At 40.9% G+C, this 22,101-nt stretch overlaps 1 protein-coding gene across 1 annotated transcript in view; it reads right to left on the bottom strand.

Moving 5' to 3' along the window:
• LOC135466388 (probable E3 ubiquitin-protein ligase HERC1) overlaps positions 1-22,101 on the bottom strand; it is a 60,995-nt gene that overhangs the window by 16,678 nt on the left and 22,216 nt on the right. The window contains exons 27-54 of the mRNA XM_064743836.1: positions 21,816-21,936; positions 20,950-21,190; positions 20,585-20,721; positions 19,774-19,929; positions 19,448-19,554; positions 17,667-17,993; positions 16,896-17,135; positions 16,264-16,347; positions 15,546-15,777; positions 14,736-14,857; positions 14,222-14,385; positions 13,677-13,953; positions 12,686-13,211; positions 11,515-11,889; positions 10,800-11,016; positions 9,541-9,791; positions 8,550-8,736; positions 8,123-8,277; positions 7,354-7,544; positions 7,068-7,173; positions 5,721-6,017; positions 4,893-5,081; positions 4,039-4,213; positions 3,158-3,389; positions 1,865-2,060; positions 1,289-1,592; positions 762-964; positions 332-535 (exon numbers count right to left, since the gene is read on the bottom strand). Coding sequence (XP_064599906.1) covers positions 332-535; positions 762-964; positions 1,289-1,592; positions 1,865-2,060; positions 3,158-3,389; positions 4,039-4,213; positions 4,893-5,081; positions 5,721-6,017; positions 7,068-7,173; positions 7,354-7,544; positions 8,123-8,277; positions 8,550-8,736; positions 9,541-9,791; positions 10,800-11,016; positions 11,515-11,889; positions 12,686-13,211; positions 13,677-13,953; positions 14,222-14,385; positions 14,736-14,857; positions 15,546-15,777; positions 16,264-16,347; positions 16,896-17,135; positions 17,667-17,993; positions 19,448-19,554; positions 19,774-19,929; positions 20,585-20,721; positions 20,950-21,190; positions 21,816-21,936 — 6,016 coding nt within the window. The remainder of the gene's footprint in view (positions 1-331; positions 536-761; positions 965-1,288; positions 1,593-1,864; positions 2,061-3,157; positions 3,390-4,038; positions 4,214-4,892; positions 5,082-5,720; positions 6,018-7,067; positions 7,174-7,353; positions 7,545-8,122; positions 8,278-8,549; positions 8,737-9,540; positions 9,792-10,799; positions 11,017-11,514; positions 11,890-12,685; positions 13,212-13,676; positions 13,954-14,221; positions 14,386-14,735; positions 14,858-15,545; positions 15,778-16,263; positions 16,348-16,895; positions 17,136-17,666; positions 17,994-19,447; positions 19,555-19,773; positions 19,930-20,584; positions 20,722-20,949; positions 21,191-21,815; positions 21,937-22,101) is intronic.

Below are 22,101 nucleotides of genomic sequence, written 5' to 3'. Positions count from 1 at the left end.
ATAGCCTTGATGAATGAAAGTTGTTGACTTGACTGGAAATGTTCCTACTGCCATTAAGTATTCTCTTCCTGGATCCACTGAGAGGTTTGTAAAACCACCCTGTGCAATGAAATCTGTGGCACATTGTAGACTGTTGCCCTGCCTGATATAATTTCCCTTTGTTCCTTGAATTTTCTTCATAGAAAGGTTTTCTGGTACTGTAATTTGAAACTGCTGCTCTCCCCTTGTCCTTTCAAGAAACATTAGGCACCAAATACATACTTCTTGTACTCAACTTCTTTCAGACAATTTACAAATGTTTAGTACAATTCACAGACTTTATTATACTGACCATCTTTTCTGTAGCAGTGGGTGAGTTCATTCCTGGCCAGGGTGGATGGGTCCAGAACCTCTACCTCTGCCAGGCTGCCATCTAGACGCCCTACCAAGAGAGTGTCAGGGGCGAGTCCCAGTCTGCCCTCTATTGCTCCTTTATCCTGGGGCCATGCCAAACATGTCACCCATGAGGGGTGCTTGTCCAGCAGCCCATTGCCAGCTAAGGAAGAGGATCATATGCACATATTAACGAAATTACAAAAGTAACAAAATAGTGGTTAAGTTTAAACAAGACACAAGTGCTACAGTACTTGCTTTGAATTAGCTTTGTAAGAAACTGGTATCAGCTGGTGCTTCAATTGCTTTATTATCCTCCTAAAAAGCAACTTAAGGCATCAACTGTTGCAACATGTTAATGTTTTATGCTGCACCTTGATGTAACCTACCTGAAAGAGACCAGACATTAACAAGGTTGTCCATGGAAGCCGCCAGGTATCTGCCCGTGCTATTCCAGGTGAGATTTGACAGTTCCTGACCATCCAGTTCCTCTCCAGACATCTCCCCACCATTGTTAAATATACAAGTTTGCTGGAGGAAGTGGTGGCTGCCATAGGCCAGGCTCCAGACACGCACTGTACCGTCACAGGCACTGGGGAACAAGGGCAATAAAACAGGCATTGGTTAGAGTATGCCTCTAGCACATTTAATATAGATCTGGAGAAAGTCATGGCTGCCACAGGAGAGGCTCTGGGAAACATGGAACCTGATACAGGCATTACTTGTCTTTCCATTATGCTTTACATATTATTCCAGGAACTACATAATACAAACTAATTCAGACAATGCACACAATGTGCACAATTTAACAACCAGGCTGAAAAAATGCCCTGACACTTCAAACAGTTACATAAAGTTTGTTGTTTTATTTATGAAAACCGTAAGGTTAAGCTGGCCAATCTGTGCAGCCCATTACCTTGTGGCGAGGAATCTCTTCCTGTGGTTCCAGGTGGACTCTGTCAGTCTGTTCTGGTGAGCCTCCAGCTTGGACTCTGGGCAGGCCGGCATGTCACCTGATAGGTCCACCAGGTTGTCCAGACACACGGTGCTGCTGGTCCTCAAGAGTGCCAGGGAGGACACTAGCTGGTGAGTGGCCCACTGTCGGTGCTGAGTGGGCAGCTGGCAGGACAAGACACAGGCTGACAAGGCATTGGCCAGGTGTAACGGGCCCACCTTTAGTTCATCATTGGAAATCGGTGAGGATACAGGGCTCTCAGACTCTACATTAAAAACATAAAAAAATTGAGTTCTGACAACATTTTTTTTATATCTATTACCAACAACATGCATATAAGTAGTTTTTGTTCACTGTTTCTAGTCCTTGGACGCTGTTGTAATTGTACAGACATTTCTTTATTACAAAAATAGGCCAGAAATGGCCCTATCCAGTAACTAGAAAATGGGGAAGCACATTTACCATGCTGATGTATGTCTATATATATTCATGGATATTATGCCAGTTAAAATAATGACAATTTCCATCTTCAGTTACCTGTAGAGGAGATAAAAGTGTTCAGGGTGGAGAGTTTGTTGCCCCAGCCCTTACGGACGAGGAGGGAGACGAGAGCCTGAGTGACAGCAAATGTGGGGCAGCTAGCCGGGTCCAGCTGGGACAATATCGACTTGGATCTCTTCTGGCCATGAAGCTTAGGCTTAAATGGTCCTCCCACAGCAAATGTTACTAGCTCCTGATCAAAAGTTCAACAGCCAATTGGAAAGATTTTTACAGTTCAGACATGTTTTTCAGGAATATCCATATACATGTAATGCAATGTTCATGGCGGCTGTTGATATTCCCAAACACTGCTATAACATGTATACTGATAGTTGCCCAAGCTGACAATATAATATAACAGGAGTTAAAATGAAGTAATTGTGTACAAACCTACGCAGGATGTTTATCTTATTAAGCACTTGCATATATAAATATCTCACGATGGTTCAAAACAAAGGCGGGGCCTCTGTGGCTCAGTTGGTTAGCGCGCTAGCGCAGTGTAGTGACCCAGAAGCCTCTCACCAATGCGGTCGCTGTGAGTTCAAGACCAGCCTATGCTGGCTTCCTCTCTGGCCGTACGTGGGAAGGTCTGTCAGCAACCTGCGGATGGTCGTGGGTTTCCTCCGGGTTCTGCCCGGTTTCCACCAACCATAATGCTGACCGCCGTCGTATAAGTGAAATATTCTTGAGTATGGCATAAAACAACAATCAAAAAAAAAAAAAAATCAAAACAAAGGCACACAATTTCTGCAATGAAAATCCCATTTGGCTAAACTGGTCCAATAAAATGAAAACCATACCATCCCATACTGATTAAGTAAGTGCAATAGGGGAGTTTCGAATTTCAAACTCTTTTGTCATGTGACTTGTGAAATATGCTAGGCAACCGATGTAGACATTAATTTATCGATCATTTGTCTTGATGCGTTCCAGAGAAACAAATGACACCTCTTTCCTGCAGTAACTTTTCAAATTCACAAACATTAGGCTCTGCAATTTTCTCTATCGTATGTCCCTCTTGGTAAATTTTTGCGAAACTTTTTGCAGACACCCATGTTATAGTAGCTATTATCCCACAAAGGCTGCCTAGCATTTTTGACCAGTCACATGATACAGTAGGAAATTTTTTACCTATAGCGACAGAAGAGTTCAAACTCCAAACTCCCCTATGCATTGATGTTTTTATAAAAGGCACTTTATACTTTATATGACTTTGATGTATATGTATACAAGGTTTTGCTGAAGGCAACATGGACTTTTCCAAATAATTTTCCTATACTATGAGCTTACCTGTGTACACAGCAGGATAAGTCTGCGCAAGGCCGTGGCATTCTCCTGGGCCAGTGCCCCCAGGGCAGTGCTCAGATGTGTGAGACTCTCTGTGACACCATCTCCTGTCCCTCCCGGGACAAAAGGCAGCTCTATCTTACCCGCTGAACACAGGCACATAAGACGTACCACCAAGCGAATGTCTGATAGGCCTATGGCCTCCAGGGCTTTGGACAGACTACAGCTTTGGCAACTGTCGAAACAAAAGTTCAGCTTAACTTCAGTATTTTTTTGAAAAATTTTTTGGGTCAAAATTACTTTCTACATCATGGCAGTGTAACACTACAGTTCCACTGCTGTCATTTTAAACATATAAAATGCTGCCTCACTGGAACATCATGACAAAAACACACTTCAGCCTGATTTTAACCCCTGACATTAAGCAAAGCAGAACCAAGTTATCGAGAATGTTTTGATAATTTGCGCATCAAAGTGTTATTGGACATTACAGTATTCACTGATATTGATAAAAAATATGTCCTAAATGCCTATGCTCAACTCTAAGGTTGTAATTCTGCGTAATCTTATTAAATACTGCATGGGAGGTGTTGCCCAATTCCCTTTACACTCACCTTAGTTATGTAATATACATGAACATCCAGTTTTTAGGGTTTAAGGCCCACAAACTCTACATTTTAACGACATAAGTAAACATTAATGCTTACAGTTGTTTATAATGCATATTACATTACTTTATACATACAAGTAGCTACTTGGTTATCATAGTAGAAAAAATGTAATTGTAAATAAACTAGGTCAAGTTTTAATTTTTACATTTATAAATCTAAAATCCCACAAGAGGCTCTCTTTGTTTGCTGAGACTAGTGTGTGCACAACAATACCTGGCTGAGAGCAGAGACAGGACTTTAAGTACGACAGTGCGCGCCACCAGGATCTGCATGGTGGAGATACTGCGGCGGAGAGCTAAGGCTCTGTCCTGGGGGTCGACCAGCACCTGAGCCTGTTCTCCTAAACTTTTCTGCTTCTTCTCGGGCTTCTTACTCTCTGCGGTGGCACCTGCAGGTGGCAGAAACCATGAAAATTGACAACTTGGAGGGAAATGCCATACCTATATCATACAGGCCAAGTAGTTTCTTGACAAAGATAAGCATATTTTACTCAATATAAAAATTGTCTTCCATACACACACAAAGAGCTCATACAGCAAAAATGATCTTGACTCACCCACCACACACCATGCAATGTTTGCTCTGTGAAATGATCATGCAATAACAGGGTATAGTGTTTCACTGAGTTATTCATAAGGCCGATATTATGTTCTGTATTCTTAGTATGTTTTACCTCACAGAAAATGAGTTGTACGGACTTATTCAGCGAGCTGGAGAGGTCAGGTATTGTGAGTGTGGTTTACCTCACAGAAAATGAGTTGTACGGACTTATTCAGCGAGCTGGAGAGGCCATATATTGTGAGTGTTGTTTACCTCATGGAAGTGACGAAGTCATTGATAAATTAGGGTATGGACTTCCTGAGGGAGTTGATCAAGTCATGGATGGTGAGTATGAACTTACACGTAGTCAGAATGTGGCCACATTCTTAATTGTAAGTATTTTCGGGAGGTGATCACATGATGCAAGTTGTGAGTATGAACTTACTTTGTGAGGTGGTATGTCATGAGTTATGAGAATGGATTTACTCAGGGAGGTGGTATGTCTTGAGTTGTGAGTATTGACTTACTCAGGGAGGTGATCATATCCTGGGAGTGATCGGCCGTGGAGACAGTTGCCCCCAGAGGGTCATAATCCAGAAACCTGACCACCTCAGGCACCTGTTTCCTGGCTGATAGGCCCAGGTGGACACTCAGCTGACTGAAGTCATTCAAGAGGGACAACCCATTGTTGTGGTCACCAGACAAGAAATCGACATCTGAGGAGAAGAAATATATACACATCACAGTTACATGAATCTACACCATGCTGAATCATTATAGCACATTCTATAAACAACCTTAAACTTTACCCCAAAAACAATATTTACAGAGACAAATAAATGTTGTAAAATAATACGTTTCGCTTCAGAAATTTACATTTGACAGTACGATGTCACGCTACCTTCCAAACTAACTTCAAAACACTTTTCTAAGATCACCACAACTCCCAGAAACAGGCAAAATGTGCAGTTTAGCCATGGATGAAATTTTACGTCATTTACAGTATTTATCAAAATTGTATTAAATATGACACATACACTACTGTTTCAACTCTTCGATTATCATAAGTGAAATCTATCCAGATTTGATTTCAAGTGCCAGTATAAAAATTATATCATTTTTAACACACATTTTATCTGATAGAATGCTTCTTTCCAAAGGGCTTACAGCTCCCTGTTGCATGTGAGTTGCATCAAATATTTAAAAACCAAAACAAAAACACACTGTAAAGTACATTGTTACTGTCTCAAGATACAAAGTGGGTAGCATGTTTAGGACATCTGTGTAAGTCTTGACTTGTGTTCATAGGAGGCATTCCAATGTAACTACATGTATTAAAAGCAGTTGTGTCTTACCACCTAATCCTGTTTCAGACACCCCAAGCAAGTCTGGAGCCTGGTGAAATGTACAGGACTCCGAGCCTGGAGCTGATATCTTTACTTGAGAGTTTGGTTTAGCGGGGTACCAGACTCCAGTCCTCTGGTTGCTATGCTGGTTGTCCATAGGCGCTTGCAGGGTGGCACCATGGGATAGGTAGCGATCACGGCAGTCACGACACAGCAGGTAAAATGGATGACCAGTGCCACATGAACCTCCGAACCATCCACCAACATAGTGCCCACTACTACGGTAACCAAAGTACCCTGCACTACCTATGTTAACACACAGAGGACACACATGGTCAAATCTGATTTTTGTGTAAAGCTATTCATGCAAATGAAAGATGGGACAACTGACTTTTAACATGCATTGTTAATCATATGTTTTAATTACAATCTCATGTCTTAAGTACTAACCCAAATCTGATACATTAACATACACTGGTCACACATGAAGACTCACTTAGATTTGGTTGCCGAAGAGCCAAAGAGCTCGTCTGTGAGAGACACACGAATGCAAAACTTCAGCTTAATACATAAAGTACTGAAATCTTGAAATTGGTAATTTATAGTAATAAATATTCAAACAGGGCATCAGGGATGGAACATTGTGCTACTGTGCTCTACACATGTGCAAATCCTGAGCTTAGTACATGCTGTACATTTTGAAATACCACCCCTAAAGTTGTTTAATATTGATTTACTACACAATACATAAAGTCAGGAATTTGGTAATTTATGATATTTAATGTGCACACATCGAATCAACCAAGGTATATTCCTCTCATGTTTTTGTGCTCTACATGTGTTAAAATCCTGAGCTCAATACATGCAGTCAATTTTGTTGACTTGAATACACAATACACTATGTCAGGAATTAAGTATTGTATGGCTTTTAATATGTTCACACCGAATCAATGATCCCACTCGTGCTATTGTACTTTACATATGTGCAAATCCTGAGCTCAACAGATGTAGTACTTTTTAAGAGACTGGTACCGTCCCCAAAAATTTGTTTAAAACGTTGTTTTCTCTGTTATTGGATGCTGATGCTCAGGTGCGACATAAAAATGCATGCTTTATTATTAAGTAATATGAAAAACATAACAGTACATTATTTATCATACCTATTTTCCATGTATTCTAATTAACATTTAGGTTTAAGATAAGGCTTAAGTCAGATCATTTCAAATGAGTTTGGATGTTAAATGGAAGCCTCTTATACCAAGATGACCACCTCTTTAAGACAACATGAACACGAACTATGTGTTATCCCTCGTCCCCCCATACTCCCAGCACTGGGAGACCAAAAAGCTAACTAACCTCCACAGCCTGGATGATGGCGCCTCATGTGTTTGTTAAAGTTCTGTGTCCTGGTCTGACATAATTCACATGTCACACAGCTGTCAACTTCTAAACCACTATTGCCCTGAAAAAAAAGATTAGCCAGAAAGAGCTTCAAAAAGCTTGTTTTGTACTGCCATCATCTTCTTTACCTACCACATAAACAGACTCATCACATAGAGAAAATGATTCTCGCACAATTTTGTTTGTCAAACAGAATCTACAATGTACAGGCCATTAGAACGGATTGTGAGAAGTGACAAACCAGAAGTGTGGAGGAATACTGCCAGTTATCTGGATGCTCTGGTGGAAACCTCTCCTCCAACCCATCATCAGGGTACGGCTCATCATCCAGGTCCAAATACTCCTCGTACATGGGCCGCGCCTCTCCCCGCTCCTGGGACCTTAGCTCAGACCAGTCAGGTCGAGACTCTCGCAATACTCGATCCCCTGCCACTACAATGCAAACAAAAATATAACACTCTAGCTGGCTCACTGGTGCTATTTCTGACAAATTTTGGCAATCAAAGTTTAAAAAAAAAATCTCACCCTATTTCTTAAATTTTCTGAATGTTTAAGAGGAACTTTAAATGAAATTTATCAACCATAATATTTTGACTATGATAATAATTTAAATTTGGTTGTATGGGCAATATAAGGGCTGCAATAATATAACTATTTCAGTCTAGGCAGAAAAATATACTTAAAACATGTTAAAAACAACATCTGGAGAACATGAAAATCATGAACAAGAAATATATCATGTTTACATTTGGTGTGTAACCCTTATGTAACAAATGTTATTATGACTTTTATTACAGGACGAGTCTTTATCTTCATCAGCTTTACATCAATAACACTTGTTTACCATATACATTTTGAAATACGATTTATAATTTACAATTTTCTGAAATACCACCAATCCATCGACATGTGTGTAGATAAAAGCAGCCAAATGATCAGGATATGAAACACAACAGAAAGCAACACTCTATGGCATTGCAAAGAGAGATTGTGAAACTTTGTTAGCATACATGCTCTGGCAAGATTCATCCTGAGATCAACGTTCAGTCTATGTCGCAATCTGCGTGGCCCGGAGCGTGAGGGTATAGCTTCATCTTCAGGTTCATCAGAAGAGTTGTCTGTCCCAAGGTCCATGTTTTCAGGCCCTGAAGACTGAGTGCCACTTCTGAAGAAAGAATGCTCAACTGATAAATACATGAACATGTAACTGACCTAAACTGTTAAATAAAATGATTAAGCATGATTAAAACATCAGGACTAAATCCTGATGGCTATGTATTGCATCATTTTGAAGAAATCTGGGTCTGATTAGTAAAAACTATAGTGAGGTTTAGGCTTGGTAGTAACTTTTACCTGCACTAAAGTGCAAATAATTTATATCAGAATAAAGTGAGTCGGATTTATCCTTATACACATCTAGCACATTTTGAGTCTTACCCATGTCTTGCAAGTCCTGAAGAGTCAGAGTCATGCACTGTGATTGGCTGTGACTGGAAAGGGTTGCTGAGTCGGCTGGCCAATCCCCCGGCTAGTCCTGTATCCAACTCTTCAGGCTCCTCTGTGTGCTCCAACATCCACGTAGCCAGCAGATTTATGTTGTGTGCTGAGACATCGTCAGACGAGGCTAAAGGGGAACAATTGTCATATATAAAATCTCAAAAGTCTACACGTAGGGCACACTAACTATCCTTTATTTAGTTTATTAGCCTATAAGTTTATAAGTTATTAAAATGTTCTTTAAGATTTCATTATCTGTTTAATTTGACTGTTTGTAGTAAAATAATGTATATTTTTTTAATAAGAATTTATGCTGTTCATTCATTAAGTGCACACACAGGCACACAAGTTCTTAAACAAGATTCATTGCATTCACTGATGAACCGTGTCTGTGTCCATTTCATTTTCTTTTGGTCAGCATCACTTTCAACATTATTCAGGTTATATGACAGTAGCATTTCCTTGTAGCATGCAAATGTGTATACAAATATGATGTTGGATACATTATTTGAGTGTATAACAATTTCAATCCAATATATATCGACATAAAATGATTTATTTGTTTATCTGATTGGTTTTTATATGCCATACTCAAGAATATTTCACCTATACAAGAGCAGTCGGCATTATGGTTAGAGGAAACCTGGCAGAGCCCATCCCACATATTTTATACAGCACTGTCTCAGTAAGTGTAAAAGCAAGGGAATAACACTGTATGAGGATTTGTATCTATCTAATTTGCCCTCATGTCTCTCACTTTGGAGGCCTGGTTAAAACATTTCAGCCAATCCAGAGCAGTATTTTCAGTGAGAATCTCACATGATTCATTTTCATGTTTCTTGTGAAATTTTGCAGCATTTGTTTACAATTCCATACTGACATTCCATTCTGCCAAATTAGTCATTCATGAGCCATTCTCTGCTGGACATACCTATGCCTGTGGCTGTCAAGGCTTGAAGTATATGGTTGAGAGAGAAGCCCATGTCCAGGAGTGGTGCAGAGATTGGGGGTGGAGATGGGTGGGTTAGGTCTGCCTGCAGCTGGTGGGGGGTGACAGGTGCGGACTGAGAGGTCTTGGAGGCGGGCATCTCAGTGCTCTCACTGCTGAGAGAGTTCCGAGGGGCATCCCTCCCTAAGGTTGGGGGTGAGGGCTGAGGGCTGCCTCTTGAAAGCTCACAGCGACTGGAAATAACAACCAAGAATTAACCATCTACTGATATAGTGAATTGGTATATACGTCAAAGTCAGAACTACTTCACCTGTGCTTTCATCCTTAATTTATTTGTTTATATAATTGGTGATTTACATCTTACCTAAGAATTTTTCACTTATATGACAACTGGCGGGTCCTCCGTGACTCAGTTGGTTAGCTCACCAGAGAAGCGTAATGACCCAGGAGCCTCTCACCAATGCCATCGCTGTGAGTTCAAGTCCAGCTCATGCTGGCTTCCTCTCCATCTGTATGTGGGAAATTCTGACAGCAACCTGTAGATGGTTGTGGGTCCCCCCCCACCCACCCCGGGCTCTGCTAGGTTTTTTCCCCACCATAATACTGGACGCCATAGTATAAGTGAAATATTTTGGAGTATGGCATAAACACCAATCAAATAAATAAAATAAATAATAAATATTCAAGAATTTTTCACTTTTATGGTAAGTGGTCATTTATATCTTACTCAAGATTTTTTCACTTATGGCAGTGTAGCAAACCAGAGCACAAGACACCACCATATCTCTCCAAGTAAGTGTATGGTCTCTCTGGGACACAAATCTGAGCATGACCAGGCAGAAATTGATTTTGAAGATGAAACGAATAATGGTAAACTGAATATATAATTCACATGTACAGTGCTTGCCTAGACCCTTCTGAACAATTTATTTATTTATTTATTTGATTGGTGTTTTACCGCGTACTCAAGAATATTTCACTTCTACGATGGCGGCCAGCATTATGGTGGGTGGAAACCAGGCGACCATCTGCAGGTTGCTGGCAGACCTTCCCACATACGGCCGGAGAGGAAGCCAGCATGAGCTGGACTTGAATTCACAGCGACCGCATTGGTGAGAGGCTCCTGGGTCATTATGCTGCGCTAGCGTGTTAACCAACTGAGCCACGGAGCCCCCCCCCCCCCCCCCCACTTCTGAACAAAGTAGCCATCTTAAAAATGTGACACTTGTACAAAATCTCACCTTGCGGCTTGAGTCTGTTGGTTAACATGTCTGAAGAACTGTAATATAGTGTGTTGGGTGCCGCTAGGTTTGGGCTGCGGGCCTCGGGCCTGTGGGATAGGGCAGGTCTCTGGTTGAGATGCCAATGACCCTCCTGTCTGTAGCTCGTGCTCAGACTTGCTGCCAGATGCCTTAGTCTGGGATAAACCCTTTGCCTTCATCACCTTACTGATCTCAGCTGTGGGAGAGAAAAATTCAAAAGCAAAAACATGAGCTAAATGCTTATATCATGACACTTAGACATTACCAATCAGCTAAATGTGGATACCAATTTTTACAAACAGTACATAAAAGAATACATACCACAGAAACATACAAGAGCATACTCTCTTGGTGGCTTCAGAACCTGCTGGATATATGCTTGAAATTTAGGATTTGTGGTTCGCTTTAAGGCTTATTGTTGCTGTCACAGATTTTGCTGTTGTAAGCAAGCTAGCTCTGGTGCCAACATAAAGATATAACTGCCTCACATAAATGCCATGCAAATCCCTCTTCTGCATGGCCTATTCACATGGAGTGTCAAAGTTGCATGATCCGACTTATGCTTGAATCAAGTTCTCCCACATGTACGACAGGCAGTTACATGTAGCTTACCAATAGCACAATTAGACAGCACTATAAAATTTTCAACATCTTACTTTACGAATCATCAGCAATACTATACAGTACTCCATACCTTCTGTTTCTGAGATGTTCAGGTCTGCTCCAGCAACAGCCCCCATGACACTTTTGTGAAGTACAGTCTGAGCTCTTTCCAGCTCTCCCATGGAGACACACCGACGTATTGGTGCAGACATCACAGCCCTTTTCACTAGCAATTGCATCAGCATCTGCAGTCTACCTTTGTAATCTTCAGAATCGTAACCGTCCTTCGAGGAAGCACGGCTCAGTTTTGAACTTGCACTGCTCTTCTCCTTGTTAACCGAGACCTTTGGGATCAGCAGCATCTCCATGAACTTACCAGAGCACATGATGGTATGAAGAGCTTTGAGGGCTGAGGCTTGGATAGCAACACGCTTAACAGAAGACAGCTCCTCACAACCAGACAAGGCTGAAGGATGAAAGAAAACACATGCATCTTAAAACACCAATTATATATACCTATCAATCAAGTCAGCTTGGTAGTTAGTAACTTGCCAAAAACTCGGTTGTTTATGCCAGTTTCCTCCAACCATAAAACTGATCGCCATCGTACTAGCGAAAAAATTCTAAATATTGCATTTAGCTACAATAAAATAGATTTACTTGATTGTTTTTTTACACCATACTCAAGGATATTTCATGTATATGACATGGCCAGCAATTGGGTAGGAGGAAACCAGGCACAGTTCGGGGTAAACTCATGACAATCCACATGTTGCTTGCAGACTTTCTAGCAGACAGTAAAGCTAGACATAACTAGATATTCCAAATTTTTATACTGTACTAAGACAGACTTTTTTAAAAGTAAAAATTCATTTTAGAGCTGCTATTGATGCTAGATGACTTAAAAAGGAATTCTCAAGATACAAGGGTGGAATTACATTCTTGAGTGATGTGGCTTCATTATACCATATGTGGAGGGAAGTTAACGGTATTTAAATACATGTATATTAATTTGTCAGCTTACACAAAACTGTTGGCAAAATATTTGAAGATACATTCAAGCACCTGACATATGCACTTCAGAGGAGTTGTGTCATGATATGAATAATTCCTATTTCTGCAGGACAACAGAGACTGACAGAAATTTCATGCAGACACTTTGCATTAGGCATTGTCAAGCAAGGAAATTAACACCTGATGTTAAGGTGAGTACAGGTGAACTTTTCACCTTCGAAACTTTCTAAGAGTCCTAAATGACTCACCTGTCCTGCTGTCCAGATCCTGACCAGGTCTCTCCTCAGACTCGGCACTTGTCTCTCTGCTGGTTGATGCTTTCTCCGAGTCTCTTGTGTCTGTAAAAGCCTGTTTTTGATTGGTCATAGCACATGTCACTGTGATCTCTTCCACACTGCTCTCTGGTAGTGGTGCCACTGTGACTGGGACCAGCTCTGTCTCATCTCCCAGCACACTGTTGCTTGTTCTTCTGCTGGCCCCGGCACAGGCAGAGAAAAGGTCGGATGTGAGCTCCTCGACCACACTCACATTAGCCTCCACCTGGGTACAGATATCCTCCAGCTGGCTACCTAACTGTGAGGAGATTGCTTCTCCTCCCATGTGCTGGGATTTTGAACCTCTGGTGGATGAAGTTGAATCTCTGAGGTTGTAGTTCTGTAGGTCACCTGGCAGAGCTGCTTTGTCTGCCACTAGTGTGCTGGCCTTCTTGTCAGCATTATGATGCTCACTCTGGTCTATATTGTGGTCTTCACTCTGGATTTCCTCTTGGAGAACCTTAATGAACACATTCAACAAAATGTTTGTTTTACACATGTAAATCTGTAAAAGGATCCACATGAGACCGTGACTAAATAAGTAAAACTTATTTCTACTAACTACATTCCATTAACACGCCAAAAAGTTTTACATTTCATACAAACAATTCAGCCAGTATGGTGTTTCAGAAGGAAATGATCATGGCATTCCACAATGCACCTTATGAATTTACCACTACAAGCACATATACGTTCCACTAATGGTTGTGTGGAAAACCTAATTACCTGTATGAAGAGTGTTAAATTTGTTAAAGAAACTTGACAACAATTATATTTATTTAAGATCCTACATGAAGTTCGCAAATAACTGTGAGCACTTTTCTTTGTCAGCACACAGCTGCTCATTAAAATCATTTTTTATAAACTTTGTGAGGCTTTCGTGTTAAAATCAGAGATTGCTCTGTATACAACTGCCCATCAATACCTTTTCAATGTCAGCATCCAGCTGCTGCATGAGACCATCCATGTCGTAAAGGGCTGTGGTTCCGGGGGCGTGCTTGGGGCTGTCAGGCTCCTTGGTCTCGCACAGCTCCTTCTCGGCAGCCACCTCCTGCTCCACATTGAGGGCGCTGGCCTTTTCTTCATCTGTGATCATTGTAAGCTCCAGCAGGGTATCCAGCAGCCCTGGAGGGAAGCCCGTAAAGCACGACATATCAAATGGTTCCACATCTACAGCCTCCAGGTTGGCAATATTTGCATCACTGAAACACAAAGAACGCAAACAAGATAAACATATGGATTCGTCCAAAGTGTTAGCACAAAAACAGTAAGTATGTGCTTGAGTAATTTTCATGATGTCCTGACAGCTTAACTTTTGTACCCAGCTGAGAATATAGACATTAGTTCTTTCATTTTTAAGTAAACAAAAACTTGATTGGTTCATAAAAAACTGAATGAATTCCAGTGTATTGCTGTGATCGGGTCTCCCCAAATATATGAGCGAAATATAGTGTACAAGTAGCTTTATACCTGATAGAACCATCGCCATCATCCCACTGCACCTTGACAGTGACCGCGCCCTGCTTGGTCACGCCCAGCACAGTGCCCTTACGACTGGTACTTTGTTGTATACACCTGCCTCCAACACACAGTCCATGGTCCAGGCCTCCAAGAACAACCAATGCTGGCCACACCTGAAAGAAGATCACCGTCCTAATAATACCCCTGAAGAGTCCAAACAAATTTCATTTATATTACATGTACAGTGTATGTACCGCAGCTAGATCTCCATAAACACAGAGAATGGCAAGATCTGCTACATGTATTAGGTATAAAAATTTAGATTCAGGGGCTGAATGTTACACTGAATAAGGCAACTTAACTATACATTTTTATTATTATTTTATTTTTATCTCGAAGACAAAGTCCTGTATCACGTATCACAAAAAGGCCAAATCATGTTGCAATGCATGCTCAGGTAGGACAAAACGCTGAACTGGCATACAAAATATGTACATGCTTTTGGTGTTGAGAATGCTCTTACCTCTGTAGCTAATTGATCCAGCTCCTGAGAGTCACTTGTGGTTGCAGATTTGGCCCCCGCCGAGTCTTCACTGTCCATGACCACAGCAGGGTGACTAATCGTTGTCATCACTCTTCTTATGCCTGTAATCATGGGTGTTAATTAGATGCACTACAGTCAATTTCGCCTTAACTTGCATCTTACAGGCGAATAAGTGAAATAAAAGTTTACTTTCACTTCTGAAACAGCTATCTTATCAGTCGGACATCATTCTATCTTCCAAACAAACCCGATCAAAATGTCTCTCTAAAACAAACTCTCAGAGTCAGGAAAAATATACAACTTAGTCTCTTGATCCATGCAGAATCTGGAGGACACTACCACCTGTTATAAAATGACATACCTTCATTATACCTTCATTGAAAGAATGACTGGGGTGTAATGACACATTGGTAGGTCTTTTAGATACATTGTCATGAACATAACCCTTTATGTAGACACCATCCCCACCCTCAGGTGAGCCAGCTAGATTATCATATGTGTACTTGTATGTGGATAACATGAAAGCAGTTTACACTTACAAGTAGTTTAGCAAAAATGTTTGATGTCATTTCTGTCAGTGCTTCATTGAGACATGATTTTCACTTAATCCCCTATGTCTTGCTTTCCCAATACAGAGGCGTGTAGACAGCAACCCTGATCTCATGTCACACTACATTTTCATGGAAGGTAATTATGGTAAGCTTCCCTCATGGAAAGAGAGCTGGCAATGACAAAACAGCTGCTGATTCATGTGACCACAGTTTCAAGCCACATGTACAACATATTTACCAATTTCTTCAGAGGGGTTTTCAGATGACAATGTGCTGTTGAGATCTTTCAGCTTTCCCAGCCTGTTCAGTATTTCCTCGTTGATGTTCTCGGTCCACAAAGGATCTTTGTGCAGGTTTCTTATGAGGCTGATGTGGGCCTGGACCATGGAGGCAGTGGCTGTACAACAGAGAGGATCCCCAGGCAACAGGTTCCGTGGGGAACCGCTCACCTGCATGTCTGTGATCCTGACCTACACAAGGGAATAGGCAGATACACGTAAACAAACACTGGTTAAGGTATGAATGGATGAGACTTTTACTATAAGGGACTGGACCATGAAGCCAATCCTGAAGTTCAGAAAAATTCCTACCGCTGATTCTATCAGGCTGGCTGAGTGGCTAGCTTGATAACACAGCATAATATACACAACCCTGACACTATTGTAGTTACAATGAGTTCTAGTCCAATACATGCTGGCTCTGCTAGCAGCCTGTGGATGGTCAAAGGTCTAGAGATGTTAAATTACACTCTATGATGAAACAAACATTTTAACACAACACTTAGTTTTAAATGAGATATGTTCAACACTCTAGTCTGATTACAATGTATGATACAACTCATAATGTGTTGTTTCTAGTCTAGCATCCTGATGAATGAATACTTGTGTCTGTATAAGAAATTACACATGTATCTGGGTAGGGAATTATGCATATAGATTTCCTTTATAGTTAGTTACCTTTTCTCCTGGATTACTGCTGTAGAACATCACACAGGGATACAATTCACAACAGTCTATGTCTTCAAATGCTATCACAGGATCCTGAAGAAAAAATACAACAATATCAAAGTAAGGTATTCCTTACAACCATTAGAGTATCTCTAGGAAGCCTGCCTGAATGACAAACTGTGCCCAAGTACAAGTATTGTCAAAATACTCACATCTCAGTTGTACTTTTTTACTAGTGCCTTATCAGTATTCCTATGACACTAATTTCAGCGAAAGAAGCAATGTCAAACTTCATAATTCTATCATTTGTATGTAGTGCCAAGGAAACTTTACAGGATTTTAACGCAATGGGGAAACAGGGACATGTTTTTCTAAGATGAAAAACATCACAGAACATGCCCATTCAAGCCACAGATGTGTTCCTGCTTACCAAAATTCAGGGCATGGCTACTGCCTAGTAAATTGATTAAAAATATCTGGTAGAGGCATTATGTGATCCAGACAGCAGAAGAGGCAGGGAAATCTGTAAAAATTCCATGTTTAAGTCCAAAGGACTGAACCAAAACTATTTTTCTCTGAACAACTAAATCATCTTTTGCCACAACTACATGTACCTCTCATAGCTTCTGGGGCGATCATACCTCTGTGTTCTTGGCCAACGACAGTGTCCTGGCATCCATGTCCAGTATGATTGTGATGGAGTCCCCCTGGGTGTAGCTGGGTAGGGTCAAGGTCTGCTCCCCATTGTGGTACAGGTTCCCACTGTAGGCCCTGTACAACCACATGTCTGTTGTGGTACGGTGACTGTAGTTAGTTATTGGCCACCTGGACACACCCACACATGTCCCCTCATTACCTGGATTCTCCTTCACAATCACAAACTGTAACAAATCAGGTAGGATTGTTAATAGAAGTGTATTGCATGGTGATTAAACCCATGTTGTTTGCATTCAAACAAAAATGAGAACCCAGTTAATTTAGCGAAGTAAGGCTTGTATGGTTCAATTGGTGGAGTTATGCGTACTAAGATACAAAATAATAGACTGATCAACATAATATTTTGCAGGAAGACACCTTTGGTCAAATTGTACAACCCTCTTTACACATCCACCCAGTTTTCAGTCCAATCAGGAACCTTTCCAGCCAAAACTTAGCAGTCTGTTCATAGTTCCTGTCTTTTCGATGACGTTTTGCTGGCAAACGGACTATGTATTACTCTTTCGTTACATGATAACAATGAGTCAATTCAGCCACTGTGTGAGGGAAAAGGTTTCCAATTCAATCCAATGTCCAACAGCAGTCTGTAGGACTTACATATGGTACTTTTTAACACAGCTTGACAGCATTATCATTTATAAAAACCTAGACACGAACACCAGAGAATGATACGGACTCCCAACCTGCAGCCTTACCTTCCACTGGTAACATCCTGATGTGATCGGAAAGGTGCCGAGCCCATATCCTCGACCACCCTGGTCCCCTGCCCCATGAACCAGGGTGTGACCTGCCTCCACATTACAACCCACAGACTTGTCCAGGTCAAAGCCCGCCCCTTGCATCTTGACCATGTCTACAGGGGACGACAGCTCATAGCCATCCCTGACTAGATTGCCCTCAGAAAGCAGCTCTTCCAGCCTCCTCTGAAGTCTTGACTTCCGGGCCTGGCCAGACTGTCGGGCCATCGCTAGTGACACATCCCACATGTTAGATGAGATGTTGTGGAACAGTGACCAGCTGATCTAGAAAACCAACAAACCATACCAACACGTGCAGAAGTTGCCGTAAAAGAGCAGATTTTAATGGTATTTACAACTGGCATGCATTTTTTTTAAAGAGGACAACACAGGTGAAGCTTAGCCATTAAGAAAGAACATCACTACAATTCTTCCTCATTGTGAGGATGTGATCAGTTCCTATATGTTGTGCATATGGTTGAGCACTAAAAACACAAATGAGAAAGGTACAGGCATATCTGTAATGTTATTTCAACATCTCCTTACAGATGTGTAACTATTACCCTAATTCCTCAACCTTTCTGCATATATAAAAGAGCAACTTTCAGTACAGTTTATACAGCTTATTCATTTGATTTTGAAGGCAAACCTACATTGGTTGGGTTGTCTGATTTCAGGGCTTCACGTAAAACCTAATTTTATCATTCTGTCCAGACTAATGCCCTTAGAATATGCTTAAATGAACACCCTGTAAACATTCGAAAAGGTTGAAGAATCAAAGTAAACACAATGAGACAATTCATATGTTTAACAAACACAGATTGAAAAATCCAAATAATGTTCCAAGATTAAAAAAAAGGATCGCATTCATACAAAATATACCTTAAATAAAAGAGCTATACAAACTGTGTGGAATTTCTGCTTTTTTTTTTTTAGATTTTTAAAAGTTTTCACAAGAAAGAAAAACGCTTTTAAAAATGGTCACTTTCTACAAAATCTATCAATTCGTGGCACATTGATAGCCCTGCCATGTTTTAGGCTTGTCCAATGAAAAGCTTCCTTTCCTCCTCTTGAATATTCATTGTGATGTCAAGGTGCTTAAGCTTTTACTCTTACCATATGATTAACATGGTTTTCCAGTCTCAGCTAAATATGTATGTATATCGTGATAATCGTGGATTTTAAGGTCTGTGAAAGCCAACTCTAAAAAGGAACAGTTTGGGATGTACTAGAGGGCCACATCATACCTACATGCGTGGCTGTTTTCTGCCAAACTGTGTCTGGAATGCCATGTCTTGAAGAGCTACTGGGTGAAGCTAAGCACGATGATGTATGTAATCTGTTCAAATGGCGGTGTAAATGAGAGTTCTAAGCTTTTGATGTTTAACCATGAAATACTCAAATAACAAGTGCTGCTGACAGACAATTTAAAAATTTTATCTAACTTTAAGTATAGCTTTTTCATTTAAGGTATAATTGAGTTCTTTTCTTTTAGCATAAAACTTCCAAGCCATTGTTATTGTTCCTGCCCTAAGAATTACTTATATCATCAATTCAAACCTTTATAACTTTTAAAGTCATTTCAACAATCTTAAATGTCCCTTAAAACATTTCACCATGCCCTTAAGAGTTGCTTAAATATGTTACCATTACACACCCTGAGAAATTCTAATGTCATGCCTGAACACTTGTATACATTACTGTTAATACAGACCTGCAGAAATCCCTTATCAGCTCACCTGTTTGATATGATCTTCTTCACCCGCCCTGGCACACACAGGTAGTACGGTCTCCAGCAAGAACAGAGCTATCAGTCTGGTCCTCAGGCTAGACACAACAGGAACACCTGGCAAAGTAGTAGACAATAGCATAAGTACGGTAATGAACTAAAGCTTAGGCCAGGATTACATGGCACATTTGCCAGATTCAGAGAGTTCTAATGAGCTTATAGAGGTGTTTTGATGTTTGTTTGACAGGTAGGAGAGCACTCTTGTGGAAAAATGTAAGTTTATATTTTTAGTGTATTTATTTCCCTTTAAAATGCACTTCTTTCTCATGCTCTCACCATCTTGTGTTGTCTTGCTGTTGATATCTAGTAACAGAGTTGTCCATTTCTGGGACGCAAGTATTTTCTTGACGGCTTTCGAGGATGACATTCTGCCCAGAAACACAAGTACGTCCCCAACAACCGACTGTCCAGGCATGGGGCCTTCAGACTTACCTACAAGCATTCAAATATACACATCACAGATAACAACACACAAATGAATTTAAGTCATTGTGAATTGAACTGACACAAATAGCGAGCAAGAATACCTTATTTATCAGACAGTAGAATAGGCTGACTTCTTTAAAGTCACACGATATAATGCTGACATGGTACAGATATTCCTGTAAACAGTAAATTGAGTGAGAGCTTGGGGTTTAACGTTGTACTTAACAATTTTTCAGTCATATGACAACGAAGGAGTCCTTAGAGTGCATGCACGTGCCTCCTTTGTTGCAGGACAGGTTTCCACCGCCCCTTTATCTAGTGCTGCTTCACTGAGACGCCTTATCGAAGGCAAGTAAGCCCGCCCCACCCAGCCATTATACTGATACGGGTCAACCAGTCGTTGCACTATCCCTTTTGTACTTTCATGCTGAAAGCCAAGCGAGGAAGTTACAACTTCCTCTTTTAAGGTCTTAGGTGTGACACGACCCAGAATTGACCCTGGATCTACCGCTTCTGAAGCAGAACCAACTGTGCTATCAAGGCCAGAAAACAGTAAATTGAGAAAATTCCTCTGTTCATTGTTTGCATAAATTAGCGTACTTTCAAGATTCTTATGGTGCACAAGATACATGTACGTAAGATGATCAGATTTCGCTCTTACCAGTGTAGTCAAGAAGAGACAGATCAGAGTTTGGAGTCCATCCGTCTGAGGTCGCCTGGAGTAACTGATGAAGAAGTCTCCACATGACATCCACAAGAGCACTCACAACCTCTTCATCCATCTGATCTCCATATATCCTGCAATAATGGTCAAGGTACATGTACAAAATGTGAACATGGTGAACATGGTGAAATGGTAAGCCACTTGTGAATATATAGTCCAAAATATCCCCAAGCAAAACTTCAATAATTCACTCCTGGAGATTTCTACCAAAGCTATCTTCTCTAAAATAAGATAGGGGTGGGGGTGGGGGGGGGGGTTGGGTGGGGGGGGGGCTACTTTTCTTCATTAGGCATCCCACATACCCTGTTGTCATGGTGAGGATCTGCAGCAGACGTAGACTGGCCACCTCCAGGATAACATTTAGCTGAGACAGGTCAGAACCGGTCAGTACAAGCTGTTGCCAGAAGGACAGAGTTTTGGGTTTTCCGCAGAGTTTGAAGAGCAATTCCAGCAGCCCACGAGAAACAACCAGTGATATGTCAGATGGGAGGTAACTCATGCTCAGAGCAAACACTGTCATCAGGGACAGTCGCTGCTGGGTAACTGAAAGTAGAGTAATATGATATTACCATGTCTGACAAAGTGTACAGGATCACGTTATCAACAAGCAACCATCCTAGGATTTACAAGTTAAGACTGGCGCTAGAGTTCTTCACATTATTCGCCATGAGGAGTTTCACGAAAAAGTGATGTCTTGTGACTGTTCTTCAAAGATGGCCTCCATCTGGTACTTAGAGCAGAAGGCTGTGTGTATGCCCAGTTTCCTTCTGCCATAATACTGGCCGCTGTAGTAGACACATTTTTGAGAACATTGAAAAACACAATCAAATAAATGAATAAATAAGATCACTAAAGGCCAATAACAGATAAGGATTGTGGTGGATTATGAACTCTGCTGATCCACAGTCCATCCAGAACAAAAAGCTACACCTGGCCATATCTACAAAGTCCCTGGATGAAATGCTCTTTGGCTAAGTTCGGAAAACTCTCTCTAAAGACCATTCACCACAAACACTTATACTGCCTCTTTTTAAGGCGTCAAATATGTGTACTACATGTAAGTATTACAAAAGAGTTGTCTATACCATAATATCTTTATACACAGGAAATCTGTTGCTGATCTTCAGTGAGTAAATACAGAGAAAACAATCTACACAGGACATGTTACCTTCATCAATAGAGTCAGTCTTCTCCCTGCTTTGTAATGAGACAACAAGCAGCTCAGCCATCCTGTTTGTAGACTTCTGCACCTGGTGTAAACTGCTGTGCTTTGCAGACTCCAGGCCAGCCTAGATACAGTATAACATAACATTTGGTCAGTTCAACACTGAGCTCCTGTTGTCCTGGCTTGGGATCATACAGCGATCTTACACTCTTCAGTTTAAATTTCAAATCACATTAAAATTGTTGTTTCTTACATTACAAGGTCAAAATTTTACTTGAAAATGCTAATT

The sequence above is a fragment of the Liolophura sinensis genome, chromosome 6 (assembly GCF_032854445.1).
Source record: "Liolophura sinensis isolate JHLJ2023 chromosome 6, CUHK_Ljap_v2, whole genome shotgun sequence".
NCBI lineage: Eukaryota > Metazoa > Mollusca > Polyplacophora > Chitonida > Chitonidae > Liolophura > Liolophura sinensis.
The sequence above is the reverse complement of the archived record's forward strand: the minus strand, read 5'-3'. Positions and strand labels throughout refer to the sequence as shown.